We start from the raw sequence: 14,350 nt of genomic DNA on the forward strand, positions 1-14,350 counted from the left end.
CCCAAAGTCCTTTACAAATCGTCGACGTTCGCCACTCGGCGCAATATCAACAAGACAAGAGCAACGACGACACCAATGATAGCCCGGTCCAGCCAGACACTTTCAGATGGAGACTCCGTCGAATCCAGTTGAGAGGAGCTTGTCCGCGTAGGAATAACAGCTGCAGCCGGTGCTTGTATAGTAGATAGCTGTGCCTGTGCCTGTACTTGCGCCGCGGGCACCGGTGCAGACGCAGAAGGACCCGGAACAGATTCCGCAGGCGGAGCACTCTCTCCAGCACCATCCCCTCGATCCTGGTCCTCATTACCAGAATTCCGACTCGAAGACGCAGCCGGAGCATCAGTCTCAGCCTCAACCATCTCCCGCTGGCCCTCGACACCAGCATTAGCACCAACACCAACACCCCCATCAACAGCAGCAACCTCACCCTCAACCTCAACGCCACGCTCCCGACAAACCCCCCACAATTCCCTCATAGCCTCTAAATTCCCAACCCCACACTCCCGACAAGACCAGCCAAGCGATAGTCGCGCATACTCCCGCCGCAGCTCGTCACTCCCCTCCATCCCCCCAACCTGACCCTGACTCTCGGAACCAAAGATCTCAGAGCGGATGCCTAGCAGTGCAGTGCGCACACCCCAAGCCGGCTGCCATGTCTCCTCGTGGTGGCCGGAGATGCTGAGACAGATTTCGCGGTTGACTTCGAAGCGGCCGGAGGGCGTGAGGAAGCGGAAGGACGGAGGGCGGAGTGGGTATGTGGCTGGGAAGGTTATGCGGCCGTGGTAGAGGCCCTGGGCGTAGGGGGATGGGGAGGGGGGTCCGGCGAGGGTGAAGTGCCAGTCGTGGAGGTTTGTGTCGCTTATTGGGGCGGCTGTGAAGTATGGGCTTGGGTTTTTGTGTAGGTCGGTGCTTTCTTTTAGGAGGCGGCGGGTTGAGGGGGAGGACATTTTGGGGTTTGCGCTTTTGTATGGGATTGGAATTGGAGTTTGGAGTTGGGAATATGTTCGGAGGTTGAATTGGACCTCGGGGTTGTTGGAGGGAGAAGATGACAGTTGTTCCGGTTTTGCGGGGATGATGTTATTGGGCAGTGGTACATAGTTATGCTGCAAATCACTTTGTATATAATAGTAGTTAAGTATTTAGTTCAGTAGTTATGGAAGTAGCGAGTACAACATATACTGTCCTAGTGGTCAAAAAGCCTTAATATGGTATATCCATACTAAAGCTGTGGATACGCTTTATAGATGCCAAATAATTTCACAATGATACACATACAACGCCTTCAACATGCTACATAGAAATGCTACACACAATGACTTAGTTTTAATCCCAGTCCCGCCATTCATCAGTGTTACGACGTGCAGCCTGCTGGCGGCCAGCGCCCGGATCCAACAACCCGCCCCCTTCCACGTCATCGCCATAATCACTATCGCCAGGCCTCGGTCTCGGCGACCGGGGTGCGAGAGTCTGCATCGACACAGAGGTCGGAGGCCGATCAGGCGTGCTACCGCGATTTGGCACCCGTTGCGGCTGTGCAGCGCCTTCCCTCCAACTATTACTGTTGTCTAAATTGCGCTGGTACAACTCGCGGTAGTACTGCTGCTCCTCGGTAGATTCTTGTTCTCGACGCTGTCGCATGCGTTCACGCGCTTCTAGGAATTCAGCACTGGGCTCCCAGCGCCAACCGTCGCCGGTGGTGTTGCAAATGGGCAGAGCCCAGAGGAGCGGTCGGTCGCCGAAAAGGTGGAGCAGGTTACGCCGCCAGCCGTGGTCAAACGCGCTGGGCATTTTCTCGTTGTCTTCGTCGTTTTGGTACTCCTCGTATCGGGAGTGCTCGCGCTGTCGCTCCATTTCGGCGTATGAACGGGTCAACGCTTGCTGCGCTGGCGTGAGGCCGTTGCCTGAGCCGTCAGGGGGCCCTGATGGGCGCGGCACAGGATACATGTCCTCTTCGCCCTCTTCGGCTCGGGTCACTCCTGGGATTGCATTGGCGTGGGCATCGATTATCTGATTCCCATATCCTTGCAGTCGGGTGGATATGCTTTCCTCGCCCGGCTCGCCCCAATAGTTGTTGTTGGGAGCCTGTTCATTCCGGTGTCTGTCTAGTGCTTTGCGCAATGGCGACACATATCGGGTCCTTTCCAAACATTCAATGGTGGTGGTACCCCGTATAGCGAGACTGATATGCCAGGCTGTGAATCCGCTCAGCACCAGTCCAATGATGCCGCCTAGGATAGCCAGAAGAACTACATTGACTGGGAGAATAGTATCCATGTACTGGGTATCGTTCAGGATCTCAGTCCAGACCCAAACGGACGCAATGCCAAAAACAACCCAACAGAATATCGAGGTGTAGATCAAAAACAGCAGGAATGCCTTGTAATTATGCAGCCCAACACAGGTTGCCAACCAGGGACAATGGTGGTCCATCTTGAGGACGCATCGTTTGCATGTCGAGCAGTGGTGCGCACGGTCCGGCTTCGGACACTGACATTTTTTGCAGTACCTTGATTCACCAGTCGAGGTGACAGTATATGATGTGAACTCCGGGTGCTCGGAAGGAGGAAGGGCGCTGTACTCGTGACGGTCGGCCCCGCGAGATGTAGAGAGCGGTGACCCCGGATCAGTGAAGACGGCAACGGTATATGAGAAGTTGAGGATGGCGTAGAGGGAAAATGCGACGATGGAGCTTGGGACCCCTGCCGACACGTTAGTATACCCGGATACGTAGGCCCGTCCGAGTTCGAGTCCGGGCGATATCCTGCATACCAATCCAGTCACTCCGTGAGGGCCTGATGCCAATGCTGACAGCAACGTATACTGCCCAGGTGGTGATGCCGTAGACAAAGGCGAGCGGAAAGCAGCTTGCTGCTGCACAGCAGTATCGTTCGCAGCGGAGGGCCCATGCTCGAGGGCGTCGTTTGGGCCACGAGGGCGAGGTCGGGGGTGACGAGGCCAAGGTGGCCATGACTGATAGTTTATGACACAGGGGAAAAAAGGTTGTACATGGAGGAGTTTGAGGGGATCGATCCCATTATTGACAAAGCATTGGAAAGCGTAAGACAAGTCTCACAGAATTGAGTTACCTACAGTATGCGATGAGACGAGGCTATCAGGTGAGATGTACGGTAAATCGAGTACGGTAATTTTGACATGCTCCGCCACAACCCCAGCCACCAGGGGACACGAAGTATAGCGTCACGATAATACAAGAATAATCGCTTATACGGCCTTATGATGTCTTTCTAGCTGGTTTTATTAAAAAAACCATACTTTGTACAAGTGACTTTTCTATGTATAACCAGTGATCTATGCTATTTCCTGTATGCATTTTTAGGGACAGGGGATATCACTAAATTGTAGGATACTACATATTTTTCTATATACATATTGGTATCGATGTGAATATATCAATTTTATTTACAATCATAATGCTAACAGATTCATCGAAGCTCTGATTTAAATGGAATACCTCGAACGTCGGGTAACAAGAAAAAAGCCAAATCAAGGCAGGTTGTTCTGATCACACCAGCCATTGACAGGCAGACAACTCAACCGGTAGCACCAGGAGCAATTCGAGGAGGGGTATTTATAAAAATTGACAATCAACATAATGAAACCGACGAGGACCGCAACCAGGGCGCCGGCACGGACCACCCACCACAGCCACCAAAGAGGCTTGCGGCCCTTGAAGAAGTTGAGCGGGCCATTTGTAGAGCCGGGTGTTTCTGTCGAGTTGGAGGTGAGGCCTCGCTTGCCTTTGAAGAAATCAATCAAGGAGGTAGTCTTTTGCTCGGGGCCAGCTTGGCCAGCTCCGCCGCTCATAGCAACATATGGCTGTCGTGCTAGACCAATCCGTTCGCGAAGAGCATTAGGTGACCGCATAATAGTCATGCCAATGGCGAGACCCATGATGAAGCCACCAATGTGGGAGAAGTTGTCCAATCCTGGGAGAAGACCAAGAACGAAGGAGACACCCACTCCGAAGAGCATGATGATAAGCTCAACCACCGGAGATTCACGCTGGGGCCAGTCATACAGCAAGTCAAGAAGGTAAAGTGCAAGGATACCGAATAGGGCGCCCGAGCAGCCATCACTGGGATCGAGCTGCGCGGCATAGTTTCCACCCAAAACGAACCCGAAAATGCCACTGGCAAAGTAGGTCAAGGTATAGCGCCACATGCCAACCATGCGCTCCATGTCCGCGCCCATGGTCAGCTGAACCAACAGGTTGAATCCAATATGGATGAATCCTCCGTGCATGAAGATGGGGACGATGAATCTGTACCACTGGTTGGGGGACGGCTGATCATCGGTCGACCCTCCAACGTGGGGGTTGGGAACACCGCTAAAGCCACACACGTCAGATAGTGAACACCCTGTTCCCGTCACTGTGGTCGACGTAGCATTTGGACAGAGCCACGCCAGGGTATGATTTGAATTCTGGATGCCCTCAACGTTCTTCATGCACGGATTATAGCGTGCGCCCATGTAGATCTGAACGTACGGCGAGGGACCGATCATCGGGTTGAAGGTGGGTTTCGTCTCAATGACTGATCCTGTCAACTGGGCTGGAGCAGAAGGATTTTGTTAGTTGATCCGAAATGCTAGAGTAGTATCGAGGCAGGAACAGAACTCACCATTCTTCACCAGTTCGATAATAAATACGATGATCTGAGCTAATGTCAAGATGTATGTCACCCAGGCGATCTTCTTGCTGAAAAATCCCTTCTTCTTTCGGATATCACGCTGTCGGCTATCCTCAAGACCCCCCGGTGATGGAGGGTACTGCGTTTGTTGGCGCATCCAATCTGGATTATTTCCATACTGGGTGTTGGTCTTCAAAGGTATGTTTTCTGCGTAATTGTCGCCGTCCGTTGCCCGTCCGGCTGTCTGGTAGTGTCCATTGTCCGATGCAAGTGACTGTTGACTTTCTCGGTTGTGATAAGGGGTTGAGGGATCGTCGTGGTTGGAACTGTGGCTTGCGTAGCCAACTCCAGGAACTGTTTGTGGCGTTTGATCTGTCTTCCCGGGTATGGCTTGATCGTAGCTGGGGGGTTGTGGGATATTCGTGTGATAGTATTCGTTGGAGGCCATGCTGCCTGGGGTTGAGTCTTTGTTTTAGTTTCGGGAGCGAGAAGGCGGATCCATGAAACTGTCGAAAGTGTTGTAGGGAGCTTAAACGATAAAGCGTTATATAACAAAGAGTAAACAAGAGATGAAAGAAAGGTGAAGCAGTCAGGCAGTCACATTGGCAAAGTTATTTTTGGGCCGATCTACGCAATCCTAGCAATGCCAGCCGCGCGGCTGGGGCTTTTCCGCTCCGCCCCTAGCAGTGGAACCTTGAGTGCCGAGTGGCTGATGAGGGGGCTACAAAGTACATGCATATCTCATGACCTCATTGATTTTTACTCCGTACATAGTACTTTTTTTTTATGAAGGTAAAATGAATCTCAAAGGGTGTGCCTGATTTTTTAAAACCTGCTTAGATAATACATAGTAAACAACGAGTCTACCCAATTAGGTTTAGTCGCCCTGGATTTGAGAAACTCTCTTTCCACAGTGGAGTAAAACACGTGACTTCTGTATTTCTATTGGCTTGATGGCTTGATTCGGTTATAGACCCAGAATGAGCTTATGTTGTATATCCTACAACATACAAAAATGAGGGTTGCATATTCACCATCCGCTAATCCATTGACTTTGATGAGGTGTGACTGTATGGAAAATTTTGCTACTGTGGGGTAGAGGAATACGTACGCCACAAGAAGATATTCTAAGGTGGGGAGTCACTATTCTGATCTACTACGTATTACATCTTGTGTTTAAAGCACCCATAGAATTTGTGCATGATTCTTCCCGCCTAATCCTAGTTCTCGCTGCAGATTGACATCGCTTCTTCAATGTAATTGTATTGACTTATTGATACTATCACTCCACCGCATTGTTGGCACGGATACTTAGAAACTTATCATCTTACCCACTTTGCCTATACAAGGAATCTTAACAGATGCAACAGTGTTTACCTTCAAACTCCCAGCTGAAGACAGAAAAGAAAGAGAAAATAACTGAGGGGGTGCTAAGGTACCAGGAAATGCACAAAACTAGTCCCACTCTTATATTGTGGAAATAGTGTTCAAGTGTCCCTTTTCGGGAGTATTTTTTGGTATAATTAATTGAAAAGAAATTCCCTAACTGGCAGAGCTGGAATGGGTGTGAAAAAATAGGTAAAATTAAAGTGTTGAATCAAAGTGCTGCATCCCACATCATATATCGCATATTGTTGCATTTTCTACACCCAGATAGAAGCCAACAGGGTCAGAAGCAGCCCAACAACGCCTCCCGAAAGCTTGTTTGCTGCCGAGTCTGGTGCCGTAGTAGAGGTTGCGATGGGCGTATTGCCCGAGTTTGTAGCGTGGGTAACGCCAGTTGTGTCCGTGTGACCAGAAGATATACTGCTGACATTGGTATGACTTGAGCTTGACGCGGTGGTAGCGGTGATTGCTCTAGTTCGGTTCACAGAACTAGAAGATATCGCGGCGGCATTGGTAATTGCCACAGCCGGGCCTCCGAGAGTCAATGTTTGCCCGCTGTAGACGGCTTTAATAGGCGCAGTTGTACCGTAAACGGAGGTAATGGTGATTCCAGTGTCGAGGTTGACAATCACAAGCCCGCCTGCTCCAAGACTGACTACCTGATTAGAGGTTGTCGATCCTGTAGCATCGGCAGCACCAGTTTGGCTTGCGGCATCAGGAGATGCGCTGACGACGTTGGTAACTGTCACAGCCGAGCCTCCGAGAGTCAACGTTTGTCCATTGTAGATAGCGGTAGTAGGTACCGTGCTACCATAGGCAGAGGTTACTGTTACTCCAGTATCAGGGTTGACAACCACGAGACCGCCTGCTCCGAGACTGACTACCTGTGTAGAGGTTGTCGACACAGCCCCACCGTTGGCGCCCGCGCCTGCAGCGTCGGTAGCGCCAGTTGGCCCGGCAAGACCAGGAGACACCACAACGACAACATTGGTAACCGTCGCGGCTGAGCCTCCTAGAGTCAACGTTTGTCCGTTGTAGACGGCTGTAGTGACAGGCACTTTGTCACCGTAGGCTGAGGTAATTGTTACTCCTGTGTCGGGGTTGATGACCTCAAGACCGCCTGCTCCAAGACTAACTACCTGTGTAGAGGTTGTCGACATGACGCCGCCCGTGTAGTCGGTCGGGTTGAATTGGCCCTCGGCTCCCGTCACGGTTGTGTAGGGTAGATTGGCAGTAGCAGTTGGCTGAGAGTTATCGCCGCCCACTGCAGCACCTGTGGAAATTTGGGAATCACCGGTGTTGGCTGCAGCAGTATCTGTGTTTCCTGGATTGGAGACAACAGTATCTCCACCGACCGAGTTGCTGGCATCATTGGTACTGGTGCTCTCTGGACTTTCTGGATCGGCAGTAGCAGACTCAGTTGTCTCGGGGCTGGAATCACTGGAGCTGGTGTTGACTGGGTCGGCTGTGGCAGTAGCGTCCGCTGTGGTAGCAGACTCAGTGGCCTCAGCATTCGTTGGAGCTGTTGCCTTAGTGGATGCAGAGGCGGCGGCTGTGGTGTTCTCAGTCTCCGAGTCGGTGGTAGCCGTTGTTGTTGTGGGTATCAACTCATCGGTTGGAGGTATCGCATATGGAGGGTCAAACAGACCAAACTTGTTGTTAGCAACGCCGCAGTGCAACCGGTACGGGTATCCAAATTGCTTGACAGCCGCAGGAACCACGAGAAAGGGGTTGCATCGCGTATCATCGGATTTCATCGGGTGTGTTTGAGTCGCAAGTTCCGTCTTGTTGTACTCGGTCGAACATTTGACGCCCAAATCGCTGAGGTAGAGCTGTCTAGTTGCTCGTCTGGCAGTTTCCGTCAAGGCAGTGTATGGAACAAGCGTGGAAACTTCAGTCAGGTCAAAGGCAAAGACCTCTCTGCTGGTCGAGGGCCCCAACAAGCCACAAGGATTCCAGCCATATAATGTGCTGACAACCATGTACACCGACGGCGACGAGCTGTTCCTTGTTAGCAAAGGCTTATGCACAAACCTAGATTCGATACGTACTATGTGTAATCATGTTTGTGGTCGTAGAAAGTTGACGGGTATGAGTTGTTGTCGGTAGGCCAGTAGACCAAGTCAACCATTCCAGCGTACCTAAATCAAGTCAGAACTGCAGATGTAAAGTCGATGGTGATTGAAACTCACATGCTGCACCAAGGATCGTTCCATAAAGTCCGCGATTCGGTTTCATTGTAGTAAGAGCAAGTGTTAATGGGGACTGGACTGGTTGTGACAGGTCCTGTGGTAATGGTTGATGGCACAGCAATGCTAGAGCTTGTAGCGGTGGTTGAGCTTTTAATGAGCGGAGTGGATGAGCTTCTCAAAGCGTGAATACCAATAGCTGAGCAGTTGTTAGTGCATTCGCTCCGAGCGAGATATTGGTTTCCCCATACCTTCACCACACGAGCTCGTTGCCCAGAAAGCGAGCAGAATGAAGAGTAACATTATCGCGAACGGAATGCATAAACAAGCTTAAGGAGTGACTCAAACAAAAATCAAAGGCTTAAACTCAGGGGATTGTGGATCGCCGCTGGGGATTTTGTTCAATTGCCAGAACGCAGAGCCTCGAGGAAAGGGATTCGTATTATTGACTTGGAAGAATACTCCAGAATGAGAATACGCCATCGTGGCTAGCTTCGCCTTAGGCCTTGACAAGTTCAGCGCTAGTGAGTTTTTTTTGGGTTCTGCTCAATAAATACAACGACTACAACATACTGTACTCTAGTGCCATGCCATGACACCTACCCTATTTCCTATTTAGGCAATAATCACCACCTAAATAGGAGAAAAAAAATGTGCCTCGCCTTCAAAAGTTCGCTTACTACAACATTATGCAGTATCTTCGGAGATAACACCTGACATAGACCAATTATGGGTTGAGGCTGAGATGACAGGGCATTTAGGTCACTCCTACTCGTCACTTGATATCCACAGTTCTACCGTAATTAGACTTTTCGCGTGTTTTGTGGAGATTGTTAGATCGCCAAGTACGGAGTACCATAGCCATGATACATCAGATTACTGTTAATCTGATAGTTAATCAATACACGTCCTTCTACATTGTCGTTCCAGGCACAGGCGAAATTACTCCGTACAGACCTTGGGATTAGCACAACATTGAAGGTTTGAGAAATTTTTGAAAATATGCATACAAAAGCCTCAACGGCAAAACGACTCACGAGGTCTATTATGGAAAAGGACAGGCACGAGATAGACGGGGATTTAGTTAATGGGAACCTTGGAATGCTCGGCTCGGCTCGTTCTACCAATACCTTTAGCATAACCCTCTTTCTCGTGAATTGAATTGAATTGAATAAGTGTTTGTTTTCTAATTCAAATGAGAAATAATAGCCAAAATGCTTGGAACAGAGGTAAAACGATTTCTCTAGCACTCCGTACAAGGTTCTGCTTATATTCTACTAACAAGCATGCGTTCTCTAAGAGATTAGCTATCTGACAGCTCTCAATCACTTTGTCCCAATATGACGCCTTCAACGTTTCAAAATCCTAGCGGTATATTAAATCCGTATTTTTCACGATCCGTTTCTTGACAGCGTTTGGCCAAATCCTCGGACCGCTAAGGAATACTCCGCACAGAGTGTGGTCCCATTATGAATATCGCTTGCACCTTTCTAAAGGAAATATGTTAAACAATAGGTCAATGCGTACAAAATCTTCGTATTGGGCGGGCTATTATCTCCTGGGCTAAGCCTTCGCTGAAAAATGGGCCGGTCAAAACTACTAAACAGGAGCGGCTACCCCGTAGTGTGAGGCTCTTGTCATCCATTGGTGTCCCTCCGGGGCTAAATTGTTTACCCCTATTTCCCAGGTCTTACTACGTATGGAGTAGTTCGGATACTATTATTACCAAAATTTGGATACGGCTTCGACAGCCCCGCTCCCTGGTCAAGCCCACTCCCCCAGGAAGACCTTTTTTCTGGGCTGTCTATAGGAGGACTGTCCTCTGTACAGCTTGAATATGGGCTTCGATCGGTATTCTTTCATACTTGTGGCAGAAGTTGTGCTATGTTTGGTCACAGCATGTCGAGCGTCTTCTTCGGCTCTTGTGATTCCACCCAGCCAGTATTTGTTAGACTCGCCCCGTAAGTCGTCAATTAGAAGTCTGTTACTAACGTAACTCCTAGCGAGGGTAATGATGGGCCATGGAGTAGCTTCAACGTTCGAGTTGGCAGCCCAGAACAGGACGCTCGAGTCCTTGTATCTACAGCCTCCCCGGCAACATTGGTTGTCCTATCACAATATGGCTGCTCGGAGGCAGTGATGAAAAATGTGCCGTCGGATTGCGCTGTTTCGAGAGGTCTTATGTTCACACCGAACGAGACCTCGACGTGGGGTCAATTAGGGACCTTTGAACTCACCGGTGGAGAGTCTGGTTTCGAAGCGAACCTTGGATATGTGCAGCCAGCTCTGTTTGGCTTGGATACCCTTGGGATCGGGCTTGTCGATGGATCTGGGGGACATACGCTTAAGAATCAGACAATTGGTGGGTTTGCTACAGCGTACCCCTTCTATTTGTAAGGAGGCATTTCAATTGGCACTGCTTTCGCGGCTTGCTCACTGAATTCTAGAGGAATCTTCGGTATCAACACGCAGCCATTGAATTTTACCTCATTGGGAAACTTCTCTTCCCCTTCATACATCACAACATTGAAGGAGAATAACGTTATTCCCAGCCTGAGTTGGAGTTACACCGCGGGAGCTATATACCGTAAGTATCCCATCCGACTGCAAGAATATTCACTTTCGAATTAGAAGTTAACTAATAGACACAGGGCTGAAGAAGGTTTATGGCCAACTCATTTTCTCTGGCTACGACACGTCTCGCTTCACCGATAATTCGGTCACTTTCACAATGGCGGACGATGTCACACGCGACCTGGTGGTGGCCCTTCAAGCCATAACCTACAGCGGAGAGAACACAGAGTCTCTCTTGTCTTCCCCAATTAACATATACATCGACTCCACGGATCCCAATATTTGGCTTCCAGACACCGCCGTGGACGCTTTTGAGTCTGCCTTTGGTCTCACGCTGGACAGCACCACTGGTCTATATCTCGTTAACAGCTCCCATCAATCTGTGCTTCTCGAGACAAACGCACAAGTATCCTTTCGATTATCTGATGTTTTAGATGGCGGTGACACGGCTACGATTACTCTCCCCTATAATGCGTTCAACCTCCAGGCAGAGTATCCATTGGTCGAAAATTCGAGCTACTACTTCCCCCTCAAGTGTGCCGCAAACGAATCACAATACACACTGGGCAGAACGTTTCTCCAAGAAGCGTGAGCTCCCTAAATTCACAAAAGAAGAATATGGAACACACTGACTGACTGGTGGGATAGATACCTCTCAGCCGATTATGAGCGCCGGGTTTTCAATGTCTCGCAGTGTACTTGGAATGAAGGCGCGGAAGAGAGCATCGTCACCATTCTTGCAAGTTCAGCCACCACTACCAGCGAATCTACCAAGAGTCCAACGTCGTCCTCGTCCAGTGATTCTGATACCTCTTCGAGTGGCTCTTCTCTTAGCACCGGTGCCATTGTCGGCATTGTAATCGGTGCAGTGGCTGCCATTACATTGATTGCCTTAGGTGTCTTCTTCTTTCTTCGCCGGAGGAAGCAGGATCCTGGCAATGAACCTGAACAAAGCATTCTTCAGTTTCCCGCATCTCAGAGTGTCTCAGACCTTGAATTTAAGCATGCGGACGAAAATGCGTTTGCCATAGCTCCAATAATGCATGGAGAACTCTCTGGAAACGATACTCAGATTCACCAGTTGCATGCAAACTCTGGACTGAGGCCGATCAGGGGTAGGTCTGAGATATACGAGCTGTCAGGCAGGGGGATAATGCAGCCTGCTGAGTTGTCAGATCGTGACACTGAATCTCCGGCCGCATCGGCAATGTCTCTGGTATCGCCCGATGTGTCTTTCCCATCCCCAGATGTAATGTCTCTGATGTCCCCTGATGGGTCTTTACCGTCACCCGATGTAAGCCGGACTTCAACACAACGGTTATAGTAATATGATTTCTCTTGTTCCGAGCCACCTACCTGACCACAAGTACCACACCGACCACAAAGCACCACAACTATACTCACAACGTAACCATAACCGACAACCTCTTATGCCAATCAACTGCAATCCGGAGCCGGATATCCCTATCCTCAACTCACAAGCTTTGGTTATGGCCCATTTCTGCCGGTTTGATCTATCATCAAAAGTTATGCATAGGAAGTCTCTTACACAAAGTATTCTTTTTTTTACCGCCGTTATATACATATAAAAAGGCATCACAAGGCCGCGTAAGCAGCCGACCATTCTTGAGCCTACTAATTTGCCGACTTGTATATCAATCTAAAGGAAGCACAATGTATCGACTTACGAGAGAAGTAATTGACATTACAAAATCGATTCATATCTAAATCCATATGTCAAATGACATGTGTATTGAGAATGCCTAATTACCTAAGGATATAATCTTCCAAGGTTCCTTCCCTACATAAATGTAGTTGATCTTACCTCCTCCCTCTCTCCCCCCACAGCACAGCTCACCAGGGTTTCTTTTCCACCTTGCATTCTTTGCAAATTATGATTTGTTCCAAGTGCCCATTTAGAAACGTACTGGGGGAATATCTCGATATCACTCCAGCGCGTATCACACAATTACATCATTTTTGACATCAGCACACCATGTCGCGCACTGTTCCGTCCTTCGATGAGGCTACCTTCGATAAGACACAACTCGCATCCCCATGGGTTTACTACCGTCAATCGGGTAAACATAAGTTGCATCGTTTTATTTTCGTCAAAAAAAGAAATACTTTCTTCACGTTTCCAAATGGCCGATAACCGACCAGGCCAGACTGGTAGGGGTGACAAACCCCAAGATATTTAAGGTAGGGCCACCAAGGCCCTGACCCCAGCTACAATCGGCGCAAAGAAGCGTCGCCGCCGCCAGCGGCGAGAACAAGTTAGTACTACTATATAACAAGATATGACACAAGACTGATAAAACATGAACAGGAAGAGATTACTGCCCGTCGGCAGCAACCTCAAGCAAAATTGCTCGATATTTCCTTAGAGGTACGAGTCGAGCGATAACTCGCTGGAAGGTATCATACCCCATATTACCCCTATCTCTTCATCGGACAGAGAGAAGTTAACATGGACTTCAGCAAGAGTTCACCGCAATGGCTAGCGCGCTCGTCCCGTTCGTCGCCCCCATCAAGCCGCCCCAACAGGCGGCTGCCCAACCCACTCGGCCTGCCGAGGCCGCGGCGTCGCCTGTTGGGGTGGCTCATCAGCCCACCGCTGGGCCGGTTGGTAATTAGATGTGGCCTGCGCCGCAATATAACCACAAGGCCACTAACACTGTCTTACGACATGGAGAACGTGGAAATTCGCCCGGCGCCTTGTTTTTGTTATCTTTTGTTGTTCTTGTTTCATGTTGTCTTACTGTTTAGATTTATTGATGGTTTTCTCGTTATTCTTTATGATTTTACAAATTAGATCATTATATTGTTGCCACCATCACCCATATTAACTGTCTCTCTTTCTCTTCATAAATCTTGTAAAAGAGAACCTATTCACTGCCAGAAATCCCGTTAGTAATATGTGAGTTAGACAAGTCCATACCCACCAGATTGGATGTTGGGTCAGGAGTATAGGTTTTGTTGAACGGAAGGAAATCGAGTCTTTTTAGACTTGTGGCGCCTGGGTTGTGCAGCAATGTATGGTATAGATGACAGATATGTATGACTCTATCTAGCTAGGTAGGTAACTAACTAAAATAGACAAATCTTATTAGATAGAAGCACATATAAAGGATTTTCTTGCAGCTTAGAAAGAAGTTTCTCTGAGCTGTCTAGGACATCTGGCGAACAAAATTAGGTTTATCAGTCAAACCGAGCACACGACAACATGGCCGAGTGGTTATGGCGCCTGGTGAGTTATAATTTTCTTACAGGTCTGCCAACATACTAACCATGCCTTAGACTTAAGCATCACTATTCTTAGTGACGATTTCAGGTCCCGAGAGGGTCGAGGGTTCGAACCCCTCTGTTGTCATGTCTTCTATTTTTTTGCGTCCCGAGTATAGCCGCTCTTTTTTAATATTCGAAAATACTTGTCGCTATGTTACAATACATGGTTGAAAACCGAGTCAAAACCCTCGGGAAATAAATGGATGCAATATTCTTAGTCATTGATGTCCACAGCCGTGAACAGATTGTGAAATACCTACATAT

General features: G+C 48.9%; 4 protein-coding genes across 4 annotated transcripts; 1 reads left to right on the forward strand and 3 right to left on the reverse strand.

Annotated features, from left to right (window-relative positions):
• Positions 1-11: 11 nt before the first annotated feature.
• Positions 12-2,968, reverse strand: PEX2_041440 (Zinc finger, DHHC-type, palmitoyltransferase; the record flags this gene model as incomplete). Its single annotated transcript, XM_016741419.1, has 4 exons — positions 12-1,113; positions 1,276-1,303; positions 1,356-2,699; positions 2,770-2,968. 4 exons carry the CDS (start codon positions 2,966-2,968, stop codon positions 12-14), a joined length of 2,673 nt encoding a protein of 890 aa, XP_016603611.1.
• A 536-nt stretch (positions 2,969-3,504) lies between these two features.
• Positions 3,505-5,097, reverse strand: PEX2_041450 (rhomboid family membrane protein; the record flags this gene model as incomplete). The annotated part of the gene is made up of 2 exons (XM_016741420.1): positions 3,505-4,571; positions 4,641-5,097. The coding sequence occupies 2 exons, from the start codon at positions 5,095-5,097 to the stop codon at positions 3,505-3,507; spliced, it is 1,524 nt and encodes a 507-aa protein (XP_016603612.1).
• Positions 5,098-6,292: 1,195 nt separating this feature from the next.
• Positions 6,293-8,527, reverse strand: PEX2_041460 (uncharacterized protein; the record flags this gene model as incomplete). Its single annotated transcript, XM_016741421.1, has 4 exons — positions 6,293-8,036; positions 8,087-8,176; positions 8,228-8,423; positions 8,476-8,527. 4 exons carry the CDS (start codon positions 8,525-8,527, stop codon positions 6,293-6,295), a joined length of 2,082 nt encoding a protein of 693 aa, XP_016603613.1.
• Positions 8,528-10,123: 1,596 nt separating this feature from the next.
• PEX2_041470 (Peptidase aspartic, catalytic) lies at positions 10,124-13,435 on the forward strand (the record flags this gene model as incomplete). Its single annotated transcript, XM_016741422.1, has 10 exons — positions 10,124-10,185; positions 10,228-10,617; positions 10,672-10,811; positions 10,876-11,386; positions 11,447-11,913; positions 11,974-12,092; positions 12,166-12,305; positions 13,005-13,074; positions 13,128-13,187; positions 13,280-13,435. The coding sequence occupies 10 exons, from the start codon at positions 10,124-10,126 to the stop codon at positions 13,433-13,435; spliced, it is 2,115 nt and encodes a 704-aa protein (XP_016603614.1).
• Positions 13,436-14,350: the final 915 nt, after the last annotated feature.

Source organism: Penicillium expansum (genome assembly GCF_000769745.1).
Source record: "Penicillium expansum strain MD-8 chromosome Unknown contig142, whole genome shotgun sequence".
NCBI lineage: Eukaryota > Fungi > Ascomycota > Eurotiomycetes > Eurotiales > Aspergillaceae > Penicillium > Penicillium expansum.